The sequence below is a fragment of the Patiria miniata genome, unplaced genomic scaffold, assembly GCF_015706575.1.
Source record: "Patiria miniata isolate m_02_andy unplaced genomic scaffold, ASM1570657v1 HiC_scaffold_10, whole genome shotgun sequence".
NCBI lineage: Eukaryota > Metazoa > Echinodermata > Asteroidea > Valvatida > Asterinidae > Patiria > Patiria miniata.
In genome coordinates, this window is record NW_024037048.1 from 20,693,367 (window position 1) to 20,712,844 (window position 19,478).

At 39.1% G+C, this 19,478-nt stretch overlaps 1 protein-coding gene across 1 annotated transcript; it reads left to right on the top strand.

Moving 5' to 3' along the window:
• Positions 1-323: 323 nt before the first annotated feature.
• Positions 324-14,479, top strand: LOC119739722 (endophilin-A1-like). The gene is made up of 9 exons (XM_038214756.1): positions 324-522; positions 2,771-2,827; positions 3,458-3,583; positions 5,032-5,165; positions 6,985-7,051; positions 12,151-12,251; positions 12,547-12,650; positions 13,365-13,501; positions 13,833-14,479. Exons 1-9 carry the CDS (start codon positions 438-440, stop codon positions 14,018-14,020), a joined length of 999 nt encoding a protein of 332 aa, XP_038070684.1. The 5' UTR covers positions 324-437; the 3' UTR covers positions 14,021-14,479.
• The last annotated feature ends 4,999 nt before the right edge of the window (positions 14,480-19,478 follow it).

Here is a 19,478-nt window from a genome sequence, read left to right on the forward strand (position 1 = left end):
TGTTTGCAACAACAAGTTTTAGCAGGAAATCAGTGGTTAGGCGTAATGACCGCTTTGACAGGGACTTTGAGGAAATACACAATGCATGGGAATGAATCCACCAGGACAAAACAACATGAACTTCGGTGAACTATGCGCATCCTATCCTGTCCCTGCATATCCAGGGCACTCCAATGGTGACTGTACGCATACAATCAGATCAGTTTTGGCATTGAGATTACATTTTATATTTAAAAAAAAAATCGTCCATTGGGGGCGCTGTTCCAACCAGACGATCATGGACACTATCGGACAATAGGTGGCGCCACGCTGCGTGGCTAAAATAAATACACAACAACCAGACATGCCAGATGGAGCAAAATTGTTGTTCACAAACATGACAAAGTGGAAGGAACTGAAGGTGATATTCGATAAGGAAAAAGCCGCAGCTGTGGAGAATGAAGCGATTTTGGCAGAAGGAATCCCTCGGTTGGACTGGGGTTATCGTGACGATGCTCTTGCTAGATAGAGTGTTCGAGATAGGTCAGCAAATTATGTCGGGTGGGATTCGGGTGTTCAAAATCATGGTCATGGTGTTTGCAGGTTCAAGTGTAGTCCGCGGACCGTAGCCTAACTTGGAGTTGGACCCTAGCCGGCATAAATGTGGCCAATTTACTGGACTACCTCCGCAAGTAAAGGCCACACTTCCACAATGTCCATCAATGGCATCATGTACAAAAACATGTCGAACTTTGTCAAATTTTGATATTCACATTTAGGCCTAGTTTGTACTTTATTTTTGGTTTAGAAGTTACTCACCATGCTCACTTTTGTCATGTTTGTGCTGCCTTTTTCAGATGTCTAATTTTCGTGAAATTTCATGTTGAAATGTTGATATGCGAACGTGTGCAAACGAATCTGGAAATTTCACGAAAAAGAGACATCTGAAAAAGGCAGCACTTTCTGATTAGGCTATGAAGAGGGTGAGTAGGCTTCTACTAAAGCAAAAATAAACTACAACAAATTAAGCCTAAATGTGCAAATCAAAATTTGACAAAGTTTGACATGTTTTTGTACATGGTGGAAGTGTTGCCTTTATTTACGGAGGTAGTCCAGTAGTAAATTGGCCACATTTATGGGGCTAAGTTGGACCTAGTCCGAGTAACTTGGACCCAACCTATCGCCTTTTTAACCTTTGGACATGGTCTGGCGATAGTGGGGTCCAAGCTAATTCCCGTATATGCCGAGCAACACAATTTCGTCTTTTGACCCAAAAACCCAACATTGCCCAACAAAAACATCAGATTTCACCCTCAAAACGGCCTCCAAATTACTAGATACGCCACCTGAGGTTCAAGTAGACATCAATAATTAAGATGGTTGTACTGAAGTTTACTTACGATCTGGATGAAAAGTGAAATTTCCCATTCAATCCCGAGAGCTCCCCTTGCGATCGTGAACACGTTCAATTTCCGACTCATGTTAATGTTTGAACGATGCGATGTGGTCTTCATGCCCAGCGTACATTGTACATTCGATGGTCCCCATATCCCGAGTGCGATTCCGTTACCGAGCGCAATGCATCGATTATGATAATGAGTAGACTGGATCTCATTTGTAAACACAAGTACATTTCGAACGATAATAGAGAGTCGGGAACTAGGACAGCTTTTATGGGCGGAAACCAGTTCAAGCTAGTTCCCGATTGTCTTTTACCATTTGAAATCCACTTGTGTTCACAAGCGAGATCCAGTCTACTCATTATCATAATCGATGCTTCGCGCTCGGTAACGGAATCGCACTCGGGATATGGGGACCATTGAATGTACGCTGGGCATGAAGACTACATCACGTCGTTCAAACATTAACACGAGTCGGAAATTTAACGTGTTCATGATCGCGAGGGGAGCTCTCAGAATTGAACGGGAAATTTCACTTTTCTCCCGGATCGTAAGTAAACTTCAGTACAACCATTTTAATCATCGATGTCTATTTGTACCTCAGGTGGCCTATCTAGTAATTGGGAGGCCATTTTGAGGGTGAAATCTGAATGTTAAAAAGACGATAAGTTGGGTCCAAGTTACTCGGACTACTGTAAGTGTAGTCCGAAAATTTGGGACTCTCAATACTGTGTATGAGAGTCCCAAAACTTATGGTATTGAAAACATGCAAAGCAAGAAAATAGACTGGCACCTGAAACAACCAGTCCAACACAGCTTCAGTACTGCATCAATCAACCATGCCAAAAGAATTAAAGAAACATGTGGCATGAAGCGGGAACTAGTCTCAATTTACTACACATTTCTCCGTAGTCAAGCCACCAGACTATTGACACTGAATGAAGAGGTCAGTCTTTTCAAATAGTTGGACCATATGGTCATGATGGTTGGACATGTACCAGTCTAGTATTTAGTCCCATTTTGAAATCACTTGACTTCCCTCTCATGTGCAAAACATTGAAGAAAAATCTCCTTTGAAAATTGAATTGAGTCTCCAAACTTGGTTGGTGAAATACTGAGGACATTTTCTTTGCCCGTTTTGTTTTGCACGTTTCAGAGCACTCCAGAGCCCTGTCTGCTGTAAGTGTAACTTAGCCCTAGTCCTAGCCCAGGTTGGACTCTGTTGTGTACACGCAACGGAGTCCAGGGTATGAATCTCTCCTGCCATAGCGAAAAAAGTTTTAACACATTTAGTATTAATAAATATTGCTTGAGATTATTTATGCTTATTGAATTCTTCTCATTGTCTTTGGGTAATGTATTTTTTTTTCATTAGAAAATTGACGTGACAGGTCACACAGTGGATGATTTGGTGAACAAGACAATAGAATACCTTCAGCCCAATCCAGGTAAGAACCAAAATTGAAACATCATTGACGCTAACCTTCCCAAATCCTCCAAAATCCTATTTGCAAAATGTAGGCTTTTGCAGGATTGAGGCTATATGGCAAAAATGTGTGCCTGATTTATGAGGATGCACTGTGTCAAGGTCTTGGGCCGGATCTTGTGATGTTCCCTGAGCTCAGGGAACCAGACTAGCTGGCTTGCATCCATTCACGGATGTGTAACCGCTTGCCAAAAAAATGTGGACTAAATAAATTGGGTAAATTGGGGCACTATTTGGACAAATCAGTTTCTTCCAACGATGGTCGGCCGACCATCTTTTGAAATCAATACAAAAATTCCACTTTTCTTAAAAATGACAGCACACCAGGTGCCATGATTTCACAGGATGTCTGAGACTGTCATTCACCTACAGTCAAGTAAAGTATTTCATAATAATTTGGTAGTTTTGTTTGTTGATGTTTGCAAATGTCGTATATTACCTTTAATTGTAACCTTTGGAATAATTACGTTTGGGGTGACTATAGAACACCGGTTTGAATCGGGTCTAAGTATTCACTTCAAACAAACCAAATAGAGATAGATCTTCTATTTGTGTGCTGACCCTAATCAATCGTATTGTCTTTCCTGAACAGTCTCCAGAGCCATGAGTAAAGTCCGTGGTCAGAACAAAGGAGGAACCAAGCCTCAACAACCCGTAGGATTCCTGGGAGAAGTCATGCTGAAGAACGGCAGAGAATTAGGAGAAGATTCAACGTTTGGTGAGCAAGCTTCAAGATGTATTCTCTTTCCTTCTGTGGTAGACTGATCATAAAGCTCTCAAAAAGGTGCTCTAATCAGTGTTCCAATCCACCAACATAGTACCATGAGTATTGTGTAATTTATGTAGGGCCCAGCACTTCAGATATGCAAGGCCAAGTAAAGAAATAAACCAGTTTCTCGTAGCTGCCCGCTGCCTTTTTTGCACCCACTTTGTATTTTTAAATTTTTTTATTTATAAATGCATGCATTGCAATATACAGGTGAGTCAAGAAAGATGAAACCCAAATAGCAGGACCAATTTTTGAATGAAGTTTTGCCTGTAGCACTTTCCAAATCTAGGATATGAAGGCCCAATCAATGGGCTTTGTTTTAGCACAAGAATCATTCAAATCACTCATGAACTTTTCAAATTGCTTAATTTTCAACAAAAACGCTGTTTTAAAAGTTCTGTCCACGGATCACAAAAAGGTCAGTGTTCTTTCAATAAAATGAAAACAATTCGCATGCATCCCTGTGAGAATTGTTATCACTTTGCTGCAAGAACACTTCCTATTTTTGTGATATGTGGACAGAACTTTAAAACGGCGGATGTGTTCAAAATTTTGTAACTTGAAAAGTACATGAGTGATCTGAATGATTCTTGTACTAAAGGAAAGTTTAATGACTGGGCTTTCATATATCCTGGATTTTGAAAGTGCTACAGGAAAAACTTCAAACAAAAATTGGTCCAGCCTTTTGTGTTTCGTTTTTTTACTCGCCCTTTATTTGGCAAATTTGTCAATTGTCTGTTTATTTGTTTCCAACAATATTGTAGCTACATGTACTAGTACAGCAGATAGGCGATGGGATTGTGCCTTTGATGATACAAGCATGGCATTTGGCACACAGTCAGAGTATGTTACGAGAAAGATTTGGCCATAGGGCCATCGCAGATTTGTCCTTTGAACAAATATAGACAAATCCAATGGCAGCCAGTTTCTGCGGTGGCACAATGTTTGCGTGAGTCGCACTCAGGTAGGGGGCGTGCTCTAGGCTCCTTCGACCAATAAGAATACCAAAATGCACGCGCCCCTCGTCTTTAAGAACGCGTTCAGTATGCGTGTGAGCGAGACACCACCGCAGTAAAAACCTGCTAATTCTGGTCGCCAGATTCCACTATAGGTAGAAAAATGACCAATGGCAGCCATTTTGAAAATTTTGAATATTGCTTGTTAACTAGCTTTTTTTCAAAGGGCAAATCTGTGATGGCCCTTTTATAAGACATACTCTGACTGTGTGCCAAATGCCATGCTTGTATCATCAACTTTAGGCACAATTCTCCCAAATATTTCCACTGAATAATGCATTTCACAGACCATCCCAGCTCCCGTGGTATACATAGCCCAGCTGTTCTCATTTTGGTGGAAACATCAGAACAATAAAATCTTGCATTTTTTTTTGGATACAGGTACGGCGATGGTCGAGATGGAAGAATCACTGAGGCAACTTTCTGAAGTCAAGGACGCCTTCGATCTGAACGTCAGACAGAACTTCCTGGATCCCCTGGATCATCTCAAGAACAAAGATCTGAAGGAGATCAACGTGAGTTCCATCTTACAAAATCTAACATCATCCATTATCTGGTTGATTCTGATAGAATCAGGACTGTGTTGCACAGCCACGTTCGGGGAAATTCAAGCACAAATTAGGGAAAATGGAAAAGCATAAAGCCACGTCAGAATGAAGTGGCTACGGCTAATACATTAGTTGCACCTATGGAAGCAGATGAAGCCACTTCCCATGTGGGCTAGTGTTAGTCGTAGCCATGTCATTCAGACATGGCTAATGCTCACTAACAGAAGGGTTAACCAGGGTTACTGGAAATTACATTCTCATATAGCGTAATCCGGCAAACAAAATTAGAAGCCATTTTTGAGGTCGCGCCACGACTACGTGCACGCGTTCTTAAAGACGAGGCTCGCAAATGTTTTGGTCGATTGAGTCCGGAGTGCGCGATTCACGTGAGCCTAGTGCCTCCGCATTTATCCTGAGTTATCCTGTTCACAGACAAACCAAGGCCGATGAAAACATATACCTCACCTCATGGTGGAGGAAAAAAAAGCAGACGGGAAACCGTTTTTTTTTTTACTCCGTCTAATAATGCATTTCATAGACCATGCATTTCATAGACAATCTCAGCTCCCAGGGTATACTTAGCACAGCTGTTTAGTTTTGGTGGAAACAACAGAACAATAAAATGTTGTTTTTTATAGGTATCAATAAAAAAAAAAAATTTTTTGGTTATTTTTTGGATACAGGTACGTACGGCGATGGTCGAGATGGGAGAATCACTGAGGCAACTTTCTGAAGTCAAGGGCGCCTTCGATCTGAACGTCAGACAGAACTTCCTGGATCCCCTGGATCATCTCAAGAACAAAGATCTGAAAGAGATCAACGTGAGTTCCATCTTACAGAATCTGACAGAATTTGGTTGATTTTGATAGAAGCAGGACTGTGTTGCACAGCCACCTGCGGGGAAATTCAAGCACAAATTGTGGCCAATCTGGAAAAAAATTGATACAAGACCAGTGATCGATTACTGGTTGATTTGGGTTGTAACTTATGCCTGTGTACTTTGGGTCATTCGATAAATTTGGGGTCCACTTTTTTCCTGTCCCTGTTACATCTGACATCTGTGATTTTATAATTCTGATGCACTCCTTAATGCAGTCGTCCTCCAAGGGTGATTATGAATAGCAAACTACCTACACAACGAATACAAAATTGTTTAAAGTCATTCTTAACCCTAACTCCCTGGGCATTTTTGCGATGATGCTGCAAAATCCTCCAACTGCCTCCATGTCAAAATTGCATGCAGCCTCAATCCTGCAAAATCCTCCATTATTTCTTGAATGTGATCCGTGGAAGAATGATCACTGCCTCAATCCTACAAAATCCTCCAGCAATCACTGTCAATATGTTGAGGCAGAGCCAGTGACATCCTGGAGCAGTGCGGAGGACTTCAAGTATAATTTATGCACAGCTGAGCATAAACAAACACAAGGCCCGGCCCAAGACCTTGACACACTGCATCCTGCAAAATCAGCCACACATTTTTGCCAATTAAACAGCCTCAATCCTGCAAAATCCTCCATTTTGCAAAGAGGATTTGGGAGGATTTGGGAAGGTTAGGGTTAATGCAGTCGTCCACCAAGAGTGATTATGTGAAGCAGACAACCTACCCAACAAATTGTGGCATTCTTAATGATACTTGAACGGCAAATGACAATGTTCAGAGATAACAGGAACTCGAAAATTGTCACACTTTGACCCATAATTTATATAAGGTGCCTTACAGCAATGTGCAAATGTCTCTTGTCAAACAATACATTTACTTTCTCCCCAATGTTTGTTTTTACAGCACCATCGGAAGAAGTTACAGGGGCGACGTCTTGACTTTGACTACAAAAAGAAGAAGCAAGCAAAAGGTAGGCGACAGATTATCTCAACTCCATCATATCAAATCATCTTACATTACTAAAATATCATAACTAAAACAAAAATAAACCATCAGACTTCCAAAGTGTTATTGTTAACCTGACACTAAATTTATCATTATTAATTGTCATAGAGTTTGTCCCAAAAATGTGTCTGTGAAAAAAAGGCGGATGAGGTTTGGGATTGAAATCATTTGCCCTTGAGCATTAAACCGAGGTCTTGCCATGATGACTGATAGCCAGGCAAATGATTCCAATCCCAATTGCAGCCCTTTTCACAACATGCAGGATTTTACACAGCTTACTTAACACAGCACTGAAATTGATTAAGGCAAGGAACTTGGTCACAGTGTCCCAAAATGTTGTTGTGATCAATTGACAAGTGTGCAGTGATGCGTGACTGAAATTAAATGAAACTCATCGGGGTTGAGGCCAAGGCTAAGGAGTATCTGCACAATCAAACTTTTTCAAAATGGACTTCATGTTTTTTTTTTTTTTTAAAAATAGTCAGACGGACATTTCTTTTGGACATACTGTATAATGCGTATAATATTTGTTTGCACTAAAAGAAAAACAAAAATTGCATTGAAAATAGTGTTCCTTGCAAGCCTTCAATTGTGGTTTAGATTTTTTGAGGACTTAGTTTAGACAATCGAGAAAAAGTTTGAACTTTGTGTCAACCATATTCACTCAGCGGCCAATATGATCTGCCAAATATTGTTTCCAAAAGTGGATATTGTCATCGGGAACTGAACTTTGTTACTTTGATCGATAGGCCTAACTGTCTCTAATAGAAGAGTTTAATCATGAAATCCTGTAAATTGACGTCGCTATGAAGGAATTGTCCACACCTTTGAATTCAACATCATTTTTTTTTTTACCACTCACTGTATTAATGTTTTACTTTCATTTTTCACTGTGCATCATCTACATACTCATCAGCATTAGCAGGTTTGGTCGGTATGTCAATAGTCTAGTTCCTAGACTCGTCATGAATGGTCCCTTATTGTGCTTAGCACCCATAGTGTACACCCATAGCTCACTACAAGTTTGAACTAACAATAAGCGAAATTGTCTGTGAGTTTCAAAAATGAGAATAGATAGTGTTGTTGACATTTGTTAATGCACAATATTACCTTGTACTTTCCCTACAACAATATTGTGAATGTGTGTATGTAGAATGCTAGATGCTTAAGATTTACCACTGTGATAAATGTCCATGTAATAGATTAACCTCAGTCCACATGTACGTGCAGGCTTTTAAATATTCCTACTTTTCCTAGTTTTTTTTTTTTTACCGTGCTCCATTTTTTCCTACTTTTTTCTTGATTTTTGTCCCACAACTCCGAAGAAATTTAATCTCATTGAAAACTTTCATGGCAGTGTTACACACTGTCAAATCACACAATGAAGGGCTTGGGCGCAGGAGTACTGCAACTGTACTTCCAAGAGCTTAGTTGAGGATGGAGCACAAGTGTTGTGAGTACAGAACATGCCAAATGAGGCTTATGATGCTGTGGACATGGGCGAGCATCAACGAAAACTGCTCCAGAAAGCCACAACAGTCCTACTTTTATCCTGATTTTGTCCTCCAAAATCCGACTTTTGTCCTGTTGGTTTTTGTAAATTTTGACCCTACTTTTCCCTACTTTTTCACCTGGGTCTGCTTGAAAGCCTGTACGTGTATCGTACTATCATGACGTTCTATTTTGAAGTGTGTTTTAAATCAAATTAGGTTAATTGCCCTTCCACGACGTTTAAACACTGTATACTCAGTGGGTAACACACTGAGTATACAGTGTTTAAACGTCAGTGAAGGGCAAAACCTAATTTGATTTATATCACCCCGACGCAAAATTCCATCTTATAAAAGTGTGTTTTAGTTAGTTAATCAGTTACATGTCCCTAATAAACGTCTACCCCTTCAGGATTGGTCTAGACAGCCTCCGGGATAAAAAACGACCAAACTGAATACAAAGGAATCCAACGGCTGTTTAGATTAATGGTCTCCATGCGCAAACAGGAGAGGGAGCTATTTGATCACTTTCGATAGTCCAGTGGATGGGGCACACTACGTATAGCGCATGGTACCCTGACTACTTTCATTCCCAATATGCACAAAGCCATAGCGTCTTCCTGTGGCGTCAGGCGTCGTTGGCAATGCGTTCAAATGTCTCTCCCAGTCGTCTCTCCGACCCCAACTCTCCCTTTCTTACCGTTGAGGGGGTACTTGTGCGAAGAGCCCATTGGTCTATAATCCTATGATGACATCATGTTTCTATTTTTACTTTCCATGTACCCGTAAAAACGTTTTCGTCGGTTCCTCTCAGCAGCAGGTGGTATGTCAACACCGATTTTGTAGCGTAGCATTTCGTAGAAAATATTGTGGTGAAATAGATCAGAATTGATTGAGGATTCAGAAAATACAGTATAAGGCCAAAAATCTGTGTGTCCGTCATGCGTAGTGCGCACTGCCTGATGTGTAAAAATCAGTTGTTTGATAAGCAATGTGCATACATACATAGGTCCATGTACCTGTATTGCGCATTGCGCTATCCCTGCTGCGTTAAGACCAGTCATTGTGGAATATGAGCTTTTACGTCGGTCAAGTGTGCCGAGAAATACGTACTCGTGGATTTTCAGAGTACGCATCGCAGATACGCAACTGGTATGCAAAACGCAATACGCACATCAAAAACAGACACATGGATTGTCAGCCTAAAGCCTATCAAATTTGGCCAGCAGTCTGGGCTATAGAGTAGGCAGTAGTGCTATATATTTGTAGATTTCGCCGTGGGTGCAGAGTCGAAAATGAAGGCAAAAGGAAAAAGTGTAAAGCCACGTCAGAATGAAGTGGCTACGGCTAATACATTAGTTGCACCTATGGAAGCAGATGAAGCCACTTCCCATGTGGGCTAGTGTTAGTCGTAGCCATGTCATTCAGACATGGCTTATGCTCACTAACAGAAGGGTTAACCAGGGTTACTGGAAATTACATTCTCATATACAGTGGAACGTTGCTATACCAAACACCGCTATTTTGAAATATTATCCCAGATTTCTAAAGCTCGGTAGTCATTTTTTTGAAAATCAAAACTGGATTAGAGTTCACTTTGTCATTTTGCAGTTTTGGTTTTGGTTTTGATGCTAGCTTGTGCATGTTACTTCCTTTATTTTGTTTGGCATTTCATGTGAACGTCCTCATGAAACTTGCATGTTTTGTTTTTAAACATCCTGCTTGGAACACTAACAGCATGTCATAGAACAAACGTAACCAGCATTTTCACTTTGCCTGCATGTTTAAGCCAGCTGCTATGTTTTCTTGATTGGAGATTATCATTCCTTTTTCATTTCATTTTTTTTCAGTTTATTTTAAACACATCCAAATCAAGCAACAGTCTAAAGACCAAAAATGTCTGTTTTACTGGGGATTAAATACGACAAAACTTTGTTATTAAAAAAATCCAAACAATATATTCAAAAAGAAAACAAAGTTGCATTGGAAGATGTTCAGATTGACAAAAAAATGGTAAACTTTAAGAGTGTTTTAGTTTTAACATCAAAAGACATATTGTGTTACAAGTTTTAGAATGTAATTTGTAACTGTTGTAAATTATCGTGTCTACTAAAGAAGGACAACTACTGGCAAAGAGTTAATGTTGGTTGTAGTTGATTCTGTCAGAAATAACATGAATTTGTATATATGGAGGTATCATGAATATTCATTACATCTCATACATATTTATGAGCCTGTTTTTGCATTTTGTTGGTCAATATTCAATTGCATTGATGAAAAAAATTGACCCAAATCATTTTTGTGTGGACTCAAACTCAGAAAAGTGTAAAAAAAAGTGACTTTTTCCGAAGACAAAATTGAGAAAGTCTAAGTGTTAAATATGTGTGAGTTGTAATAAATACAGAACTTTGTTATGCAGCTGATTTCACAAAAAACAGTGCGTAACTTACGCCATGCGTAGGACTTACGCAACAAACCTATTGCGCGGCCACGCAATGAACTTACGATCGATTTCACGGAAGTTGGCGTACATGGGCCACGTTTTAAACAATCTAAACATCTTGGACGAGGATAATAACAGCATTTCATGGATGAAATGTTTGTGTATGATTTGTTCGTTCGTGAAGCAGTTGTTGAATCACTTCCGCCCGCCATTTTGAAAAAAAATCCTGGATTAATACAAAAAAATCTTAAAAAGCAATCAAATTTAATAGACGAATGAAGTATACAAAATGTAGCTCCATGGAATGCCATTGGAAGCTATTGAGCTGAGTGAGAATTACAGATTACACACAGGCATTCAAATACAAATGAGATTTCAATCATTTGAGTCAAGACTGAAACAGTATTTTTACTGTCAGATTTTGTGTTTCGATTACGAGGAACAAGTCCACTCTTTTTTTCTGAAATATTGATGGCGATTTTTGTCCGTTTTTCCATTCATTCATGGAGGTGGGAAAACGTTTATGTTTCATGGTATTTAATGGGTATTTATTTGTTTGTAGAATGATAAATGATCAGTGGTGGACAACTGAATGTTGGATCATTGTATCAAAATATTCATTACTTGGGAATAGAGTATGCAAATTACGTGAAATTTTCACAGTTACTAGTCAATAACAAGTACTTTACCCCTATTTTTATTAAACAGAGCGAGCCACATATTTTTTGAAATATGTTTCTAATTTGGTCACTTTCTTTATGACTCATTGTGTACATGGTGACGGATTAACTCTAACTCCCTAGCATGATGTACCAGGAACCATACCCATCCTGGCAAATTCCAACACCATATGGGAAACTGCTGACACATATTTCTATCTTTGATTCTGGAGGTGTGCCAACCCAATGTAAAAGACTGTCAGTTTAAGGGTACTGTACCCATCCTGACAGATTCCCACTAAACATGCCGTTGGGGTTTGATGGGTTGAGTTCTGTTAGGGTTAATGCATGCTTGCATGATGCAGCAATTATACTACATTTCCACACCAGGAAAATACTGGCATCTTGGATAATTCTGAGCCAATATGTCTGACTTTTGTTCTCATCAATCTTGTTTTTGTTTGTGTTGCAGGAAGCACAATTCCTGAAGAAGAAATCCAATTTGCAGAAGAGAAGTTTCACGAATCTCAGGAGCTTGCTGAGAACGGGATGAGGAACCTCCTTGAGAGTGATGTAAGTACCTGACAAATCGGAGCAAAGATGAGCCAAGATGCACTAGAGCATCTTACTACTCAATCAGATACCACTCATTGAGTCTCAAGAACAACTTTTCACTTTGTATTTCTTCGCATTTATTTTGATATTTCTCTCAGTTCAACCATGGAAGAATAATTTATACCGACATTGTATGGGTGAAGAGATTGACGGTTTCCTTTTTAATTCTGTTGTGTAAGATATTCTTTAAATTGCCATGTAATTTAATTGTTTTAATGCAATCCTTGAAAATGCACCTTGATTTCTTTAACAGGTTGAGCAGGTGTTACAGCTTCAAGCGTTAGCCGAGGCACAGCTAGAATACCACAAACAGTCTGCAGAGGTCTTGGAAAGCCTTCTCTCAACACTCAATGAAAGGTATGCCAACAGTGCTGGACTTGTGATGGACTTGTGACTGACTTGTGATTGACTTGTGATTGACTTGTGATGGACTTGTGATGACTTGTGATGGACTTGTAATAGAGTTGTGATGGACTTGTGACAGACTTGTGATGACTTGTGATGACTTGTGATAGACTTGTGATTGACTTGTGATGGACTTGTAATGGACTTGTAATATAGTTGTGATGGACTTGTGATGGACTTGTGATGACTTGTGATGGACTTGTGATGACTTGTGATGGACTTGTGCTGGACTTGTGATTGACTTGTGATGACTTGTGATGACTTGTGATGACTTGTGATGGACTTGTGATGACTTGTGATGGACTTGTCATTGACTTGTGATGACTTGTGATTGACTTGTGATGACTTGTGACTGACTTGTGATTGACTTGTGATGGACTTGTCATTGACTTGTGATGGACTTGTGATGGACTTGTGATGACTTGTGATGGACTTGTGATGACTTGTGATGGACTTGTCATTGACTTGTGATGACTTGTGATTGACTTGTGATGACTTGTGACTGACTTGTGATTGACTTGTGATGGACTTGTCATTGACTTGTGATGGACTTGTGATGGACTTGTGATGACTTGTGATGGCCTTGTGATGGCCTTGTGACAGACTGACTATAATACCCAAACTTGTCAGTTACCATCCTTCTCAATGTTCTGTGATGTTTTCCAGGGTTGAGGAGGCAGGCAGTCGACCCAAATCAGAACGCAAACCCAGAAGTACTTTCAACTCTTACTCCACGAAGAGAGACTCCAGTGACGGAGACGACACCGACGCGTACCCGTCAACGGTGGATTACAACGCACCAGGTAAGTCAACAGGGATCTCATGCTCCAGCTCAGCACACAGTTTGCTTAAGGTTGCAGGCCAGTAAATAGGCCCCAAATTGCCTTCCCTGGCCAAATCACAATTTGAATGCCCTCAATTTGTTTGCTACATGTATTGGAGCATTTTGTGGGCCGTGAACTTGAGGGTTTGTAAAAAAAAAGAAGGGTCCATGCCGTGATGAGGACGAAATTTGGATGAAATTACCAGTAGGCCCAAAATTTGCTCTATTTTGCAATGGAGCATAGACATCGTTTTTCAAAATGGCGATGGACTTCAGGACTACTTTTGTGATATTTATTTCCAATTTCTCAGTACCTGTAACGGCAACGAAGGAACGCTGCAAGGCACTGTACGACTTTGAGGCAGAAAACGAGGGCGAACTGGGGTTTCAGGAGGGCGACATCATCAGCATCGTCAGTAAGATCGACGAGAATTGGATCGATGGAGAGTTAAACGGTCACACGGGATACTTCCCGGCTAACTACGTGGAAATTATCTAACCGGTTTAATCATGGTAGGTGGTAGCGTTACTTATAGTGTTGCAGTTTGTACTTTGTCATCGTGTGGTTGAGTATGAGCGTGAGTTCTTCGCGATGAGTACACGTACAAGTACTTTGTCATCCTGAGTTTGAGTACGAGTACGTTGCCATGGGCACAAGGACACATTGAAGTACTTTGTCATCATGAATTCAAATACAAAGACGAGTACTTTGCCATGAGTACTAGTATGAGTACGCATATTCTGGCATGACAAGTATGAGTATGAGTACTTTGTCTGAGTATGAGTCATTTCTATCAGTATGAGTACTACAATACTGGTTACTCACAATGGAACTCTGTGTACAGTGAACAGATACATTGAATAGCGCCCTCTGGAGAGTGGTTCAATGTATATCAGCATAATGTCAATAAGCCTTTTCGGAGTTCCAACTGCGCATTCGTAACCTGTGACAACGCGCATTGTTTGTCTCAAATGCCCTTTGACAGTACCCACAATGCACAAACAGCCTTTTTGTAAAGTCAGTGGCGCGATGATGTCAAAGGCCATTTGAGACAAACAATGCGCATTGTCACAGGTTACGAATGCACAGTTGGAACTCCGAAAAAGCTTATTGTCTACTTTTTTTTTTTTTTTTTTTAATTCCATCATATTAAGCTATGTATTTCCATAGACGAGATCTCTTAATTGTTAGTTCTTTGTAAGCCTTGGCAGTCTGGTGTTTTCTTTCTTGAAACAACTAAGAATATGTCTTGCCTTTGATTATACCAAATGAGAAATTACCGGTCTGTTGGTGTTTAAAAGGAGGCATTATACAACTTGGAACTCTTGAAAAGTTCCCCAGATTCAGTGAATTCCAAATGATGTGGCTACGGCTAGGAAGTACAGGAGTCTATGGGAAGTGACCTCAGCCGCTTTCCATAGACGTGGCTACGGCTAGGAAGTACAGGAGTCTATGGGAAGTGACCTCAGCCGCTTTCCATAGACGTGGCTACGGCTAGGAAGTACAGGAGTCTATGGGAAGTGACCTCAGCCGCTTTCCATAGACGTGTGTGTGATTGCAAGCCGTAGTCAAGTAATTTGAACACAGCCTTGATCAAGGCTTGCTCAAGAGTAGTCTGGTACCGTTTGCAGCACAATGGGGAAAATACTAGGTTGCCATCAGGAACTAGCATTTCCATTGACATGTAATTTGTTTGATACAGAACAAGGATAGCCGTGTCTGAATTACTCAGCTATGGCTCATGTGTAATATCAAGCCGTAGTCGTAGCCCAGTAATTCAGACATGGCTAATTATTCCAATTTTAAAGACGCTCCTTAACACACAGGAACTGAACAATTTAAGAATAATTTCTTGATATTATAATTCATTATATCATAATTATACAAATACCGAATGTAACATTACTTGAATATAATGTATAAATGGAGCTAAAATAATTCTTGCGTACCTTTTATCTATTTTATAATGGAAATCTTAAGCAACTGATCATTGTGGTGTTTGTTTTTTTCAATCGTAGAGAAAATTAGAATTGTTTTCTGTTTCGGTAGACGTAGTTTATGTATCATATATAAATAAATAACCTTTTTTGTACAGAACTTAGCTGTGGAGAATGGTTCACACTACAATGTCTGATAGGGAAAAGAGTGGGAAAGTTATCATAGATGTCCAGATTTCAGAGATTATAGAGCAAACTTTTGAGTCGACTAGACAGGGTTGAACTTTGGGCATTTCATTTGAGAGTTGCCAGTTCAATCTTGCATTGATATGTTTGTCTTAATAAGAAAAGTACTTTATATTTTGCGTTGAAGCTAAAACTGTCTCAAGTCGAGATTGATGGTCTTTATTTTACTAGTATCTTTTTTTGTTTACTTGTGTAGTTATATCCCTGAACTTTATGTACAGTTGACACTCAATGTATAAAGGCAGTAGGGAAATCAATCCCTATTTTTCCTTTTCTGGATGGCATTTGTGAGAAAACGTGTTAAACCCGAGATTTTAACCCAAGGTAGTAGTAATGGTACGCTTTTGGAAAGAATGCAGTATCCAGACGCTACTTCTTTGGCTATGCACAAAGTCTATGGAGAGTCTAAGACCACTTTCTAACAAAATTGGGCTCATGTTTCTCAGTCCCAGATTCATGTCTTTTCGACATTTTTGCAGTGACTGATTCATTGAGATAATATATGATGAAAAAATGACGTCAGGATGCAACATTCTTTCCCATATTTCTCTCGGAGTGAAATTTCTTTTCTTTTCTTTACACCTGAGACTCTAACAGAGAAAAATCTATCAAACTTTTTTTTTTCAATCTAAGTGTATTTTTTTTCACCTGAATGATCTGGTGCCTACCTTTACAGAGTGATTTGTCGAACTTAAAAGTAAGAATGTTTTTGCAGTTTTTCTGCAAGGTGTGCGTGTATAAGAGATCCCTAACTTGTAAGTTCCTAACAATTATGCATAACTACTCATGATGCATGTACCTTGATGTAAGTTCAGTCTGTCACAAGCCAATGTGGCCCATCAGGCTGGCATTTATCTCCAGTTTCAGTAGCATGAAACGAGAATATTTCTACTCCCCCTGGATGGGATGCTAGTCCATCGCAGGTTACTCCCCAGCTAATGCTGGAACCATTTATACTCCTGGGTGGAGAGAGGCAAGTGGGGTAAAGTGGCTTGCCCAAGGACACAGCATATGGCCAGCAGCTGGATTCAAACCCTAATGTGTCCTTCAACAAAAACTTGTTGAGATTTGTTGGGTTCCAATAATAATTTCAGTGACAGTTAAATCTTCTTTGTAAACATGTCCAATTTTTCATTCTCGAAGATTCATATAATTGTCAGCGCGGCTACGTAGTAAATAATTTTATACATGTGTACTTTACATGTATTGTCTCTTACATCAAAAATGTTACATAGTGACTTGAAACAATGAGAATCCAATGATTAGAAATTAATGTGTGGTCGACTAATTTGAGTGTTTATGTTTCATTTTAGTATTTTGTTGACTACTTCTTTTTCATGTTTTTATTTTATTTATTTTTTCATTTGATGTGACCCTAATATGAAAATGAAAATTAAGCAAAGGAATTGTCCAGATTTTGTTTTCATGTTGTACATGGATTGGCTCGTCGCAATTTGACGCTGGTTTTGGAGGACTGTGTAATCGCTAACACTGGTTCTCGACTTCCTAGTCAGTTCATTGGTCAACTGCACCCTGTTGGATTTGAATGGGTTTTGGAAGCACATGTAAAAATGCGAAGGTTTCAGAGAGAACCATCTGGAAACATTTTCATGTTGTTATTTTAATTATTGATTTTAATTTGTTGTATAATATTGAAAATTATTGGGTTTCTTCACTTGAAAATTGATTAAATTTTGTGAATCAATTCAAAGGAGAGAAATCCCTTTATGTTCTGAATTTCAAATCGTATTTAAGAATGGAAATAAATTCCTTTGTAAATGGTGATCGTGGATGTAGCAAACCGAGTCATTAAGCCGCGCCCACTGCCACGTGAGCATCAGCAACGCGTGACCCACTCAACCAATGCTGCAATGCGTGTTCAAGACGCGCGCGTCGTACGCAAATGCACGCGTGTCAGACCACATTAAATCACGGCTGTGATTGGTCAGAATATTACGGGGGCGGGGCTTAAGCGGATCAGTCTATATTATTATTGCTGGGTGGGATCGGTTGCCTTCCAGTGAAATTGAAATAACCTACATGAATTTCCATTATGAACGAAGATCATAACCTTAGTTTGTTTATTTTTAACACCAAATTCAAACTTGTGGAAAGTCGCAAGTTTCACTATTCCCGTTTTTACCCAAAATTATAAACAAAAGCAAATGCTAGGGGTTAAACTGAATTTTGTTTACTTAAACAAGGCCAATAAAATGAAATATCTGCAAACGAAAATAATGAACTTTCGGTGAGACGACCAGCGTAAATCAACACAAAAATACTCAATTTCTACACTTAATTCTAAGATTAAAATTCATTTTACCGATTTATGTCAAAACGGAGAAAAACCTGCCAAATTTAACTCAACTTAATTTTCTTTCAAGAGAGGGCGCGCTACACAAATAGTGGTCACCATCGTAAAGAATGTTCTGTCTTTAAACTGAAAGCATGAATGCAACTTTCATAGTTCAAAAACAACACACTCGTTTTCCAGACGATAACTCAAGAAATGCGTGTTGCATTGAATCGATATTTCGTATTGTGATTAAAGGTAACATATATCACAAATCTGTTGAATTTGGAGTGGGATCGTCCGACAATAAAAACAATATAACCAAAATAATGTACTGGGGAAACACGGAGAAAATCCCGCCAATTTATGTCATTTTCATTTTTCTTTCACAAGAGGGCGCGCTATTGGTCACCACTGTACTGTGTACAAGTATTGTCAACACGAAAAACCATGCCTCAAGTTCATGACACAAAAACGCTCTCGGTTTGACGATTCCTCACTAAATTCAACAGATTTGTTCAATCATCTGTATGTTTAATCAATTTATTAAATGTCGATTTCATGCAAATATGTATTTCTTGAGTGGCTTCTGGAACCCCGAGTGTGTTGTTTTTGTGTCATGAAAGTTGACTAAAATCTCCAGTTATTTGTAGCTAGCTAGTTCTTTAACACACTACATTTCCGGAGTATATTAATTATATTTTTGACGGTTTCTCTCCAAATTCGCAAGTGATGTGTTGTGTATGATAACTTATCAGGAGATTTGATTTCAGTCCAATACAACAAGCATTTCTTGAAAAGTCGTCTCAACAACGAGTGTGTTGTTTTTGTTCCATAAACATATTGACTCAAATTCGCCTTGTATTTTGCGCGCTTACATGCCACATTGTCTTGTGTATATTTTTTATTATTGGTCAACAATTGATATCCAAATTCAAGAGATTTGATACATATATCAGGTTGAATCGTTATGCAATATTTCAAATTAATGCACCAAGTACTTCTTGAGTTATCTTCTCGAAACCGATTGCATTGCTTTTTGTCATGAAAGTTGACTCAAGATCGCCAGTATCTTGAGCGCTTTAACACACTACATTTCCGGAGAATATTAATTATATATTTTTTTGATTTTGAAAAAAATACTTGATTTTGGACAATGAGTCATCTTTAATGCCAAAACCCAGTTACTAGTCCTTATCATTTGTTTGTAAAACTGTACGCATGCAGTACTGACATGCGTGAAATGTTTTGGTTAAATATGATTGTTTTATTTTGTGTAACAAAATGCTCTGCAACTAGTTCGAGAATACCATAGTCAGTGATAACTCTGTGTTAAGTTAAATTCATATAGACTGTTACTTTGGAGTTGAAAGAAATAAAATTTTAACTGCTTTTCAGGAAACACTGTGTTATTTCTAAACTTGTCTCTCCCATAGTTTTGAATTTCTTGATCCAATCATGGAGGAATAAACAATATAAA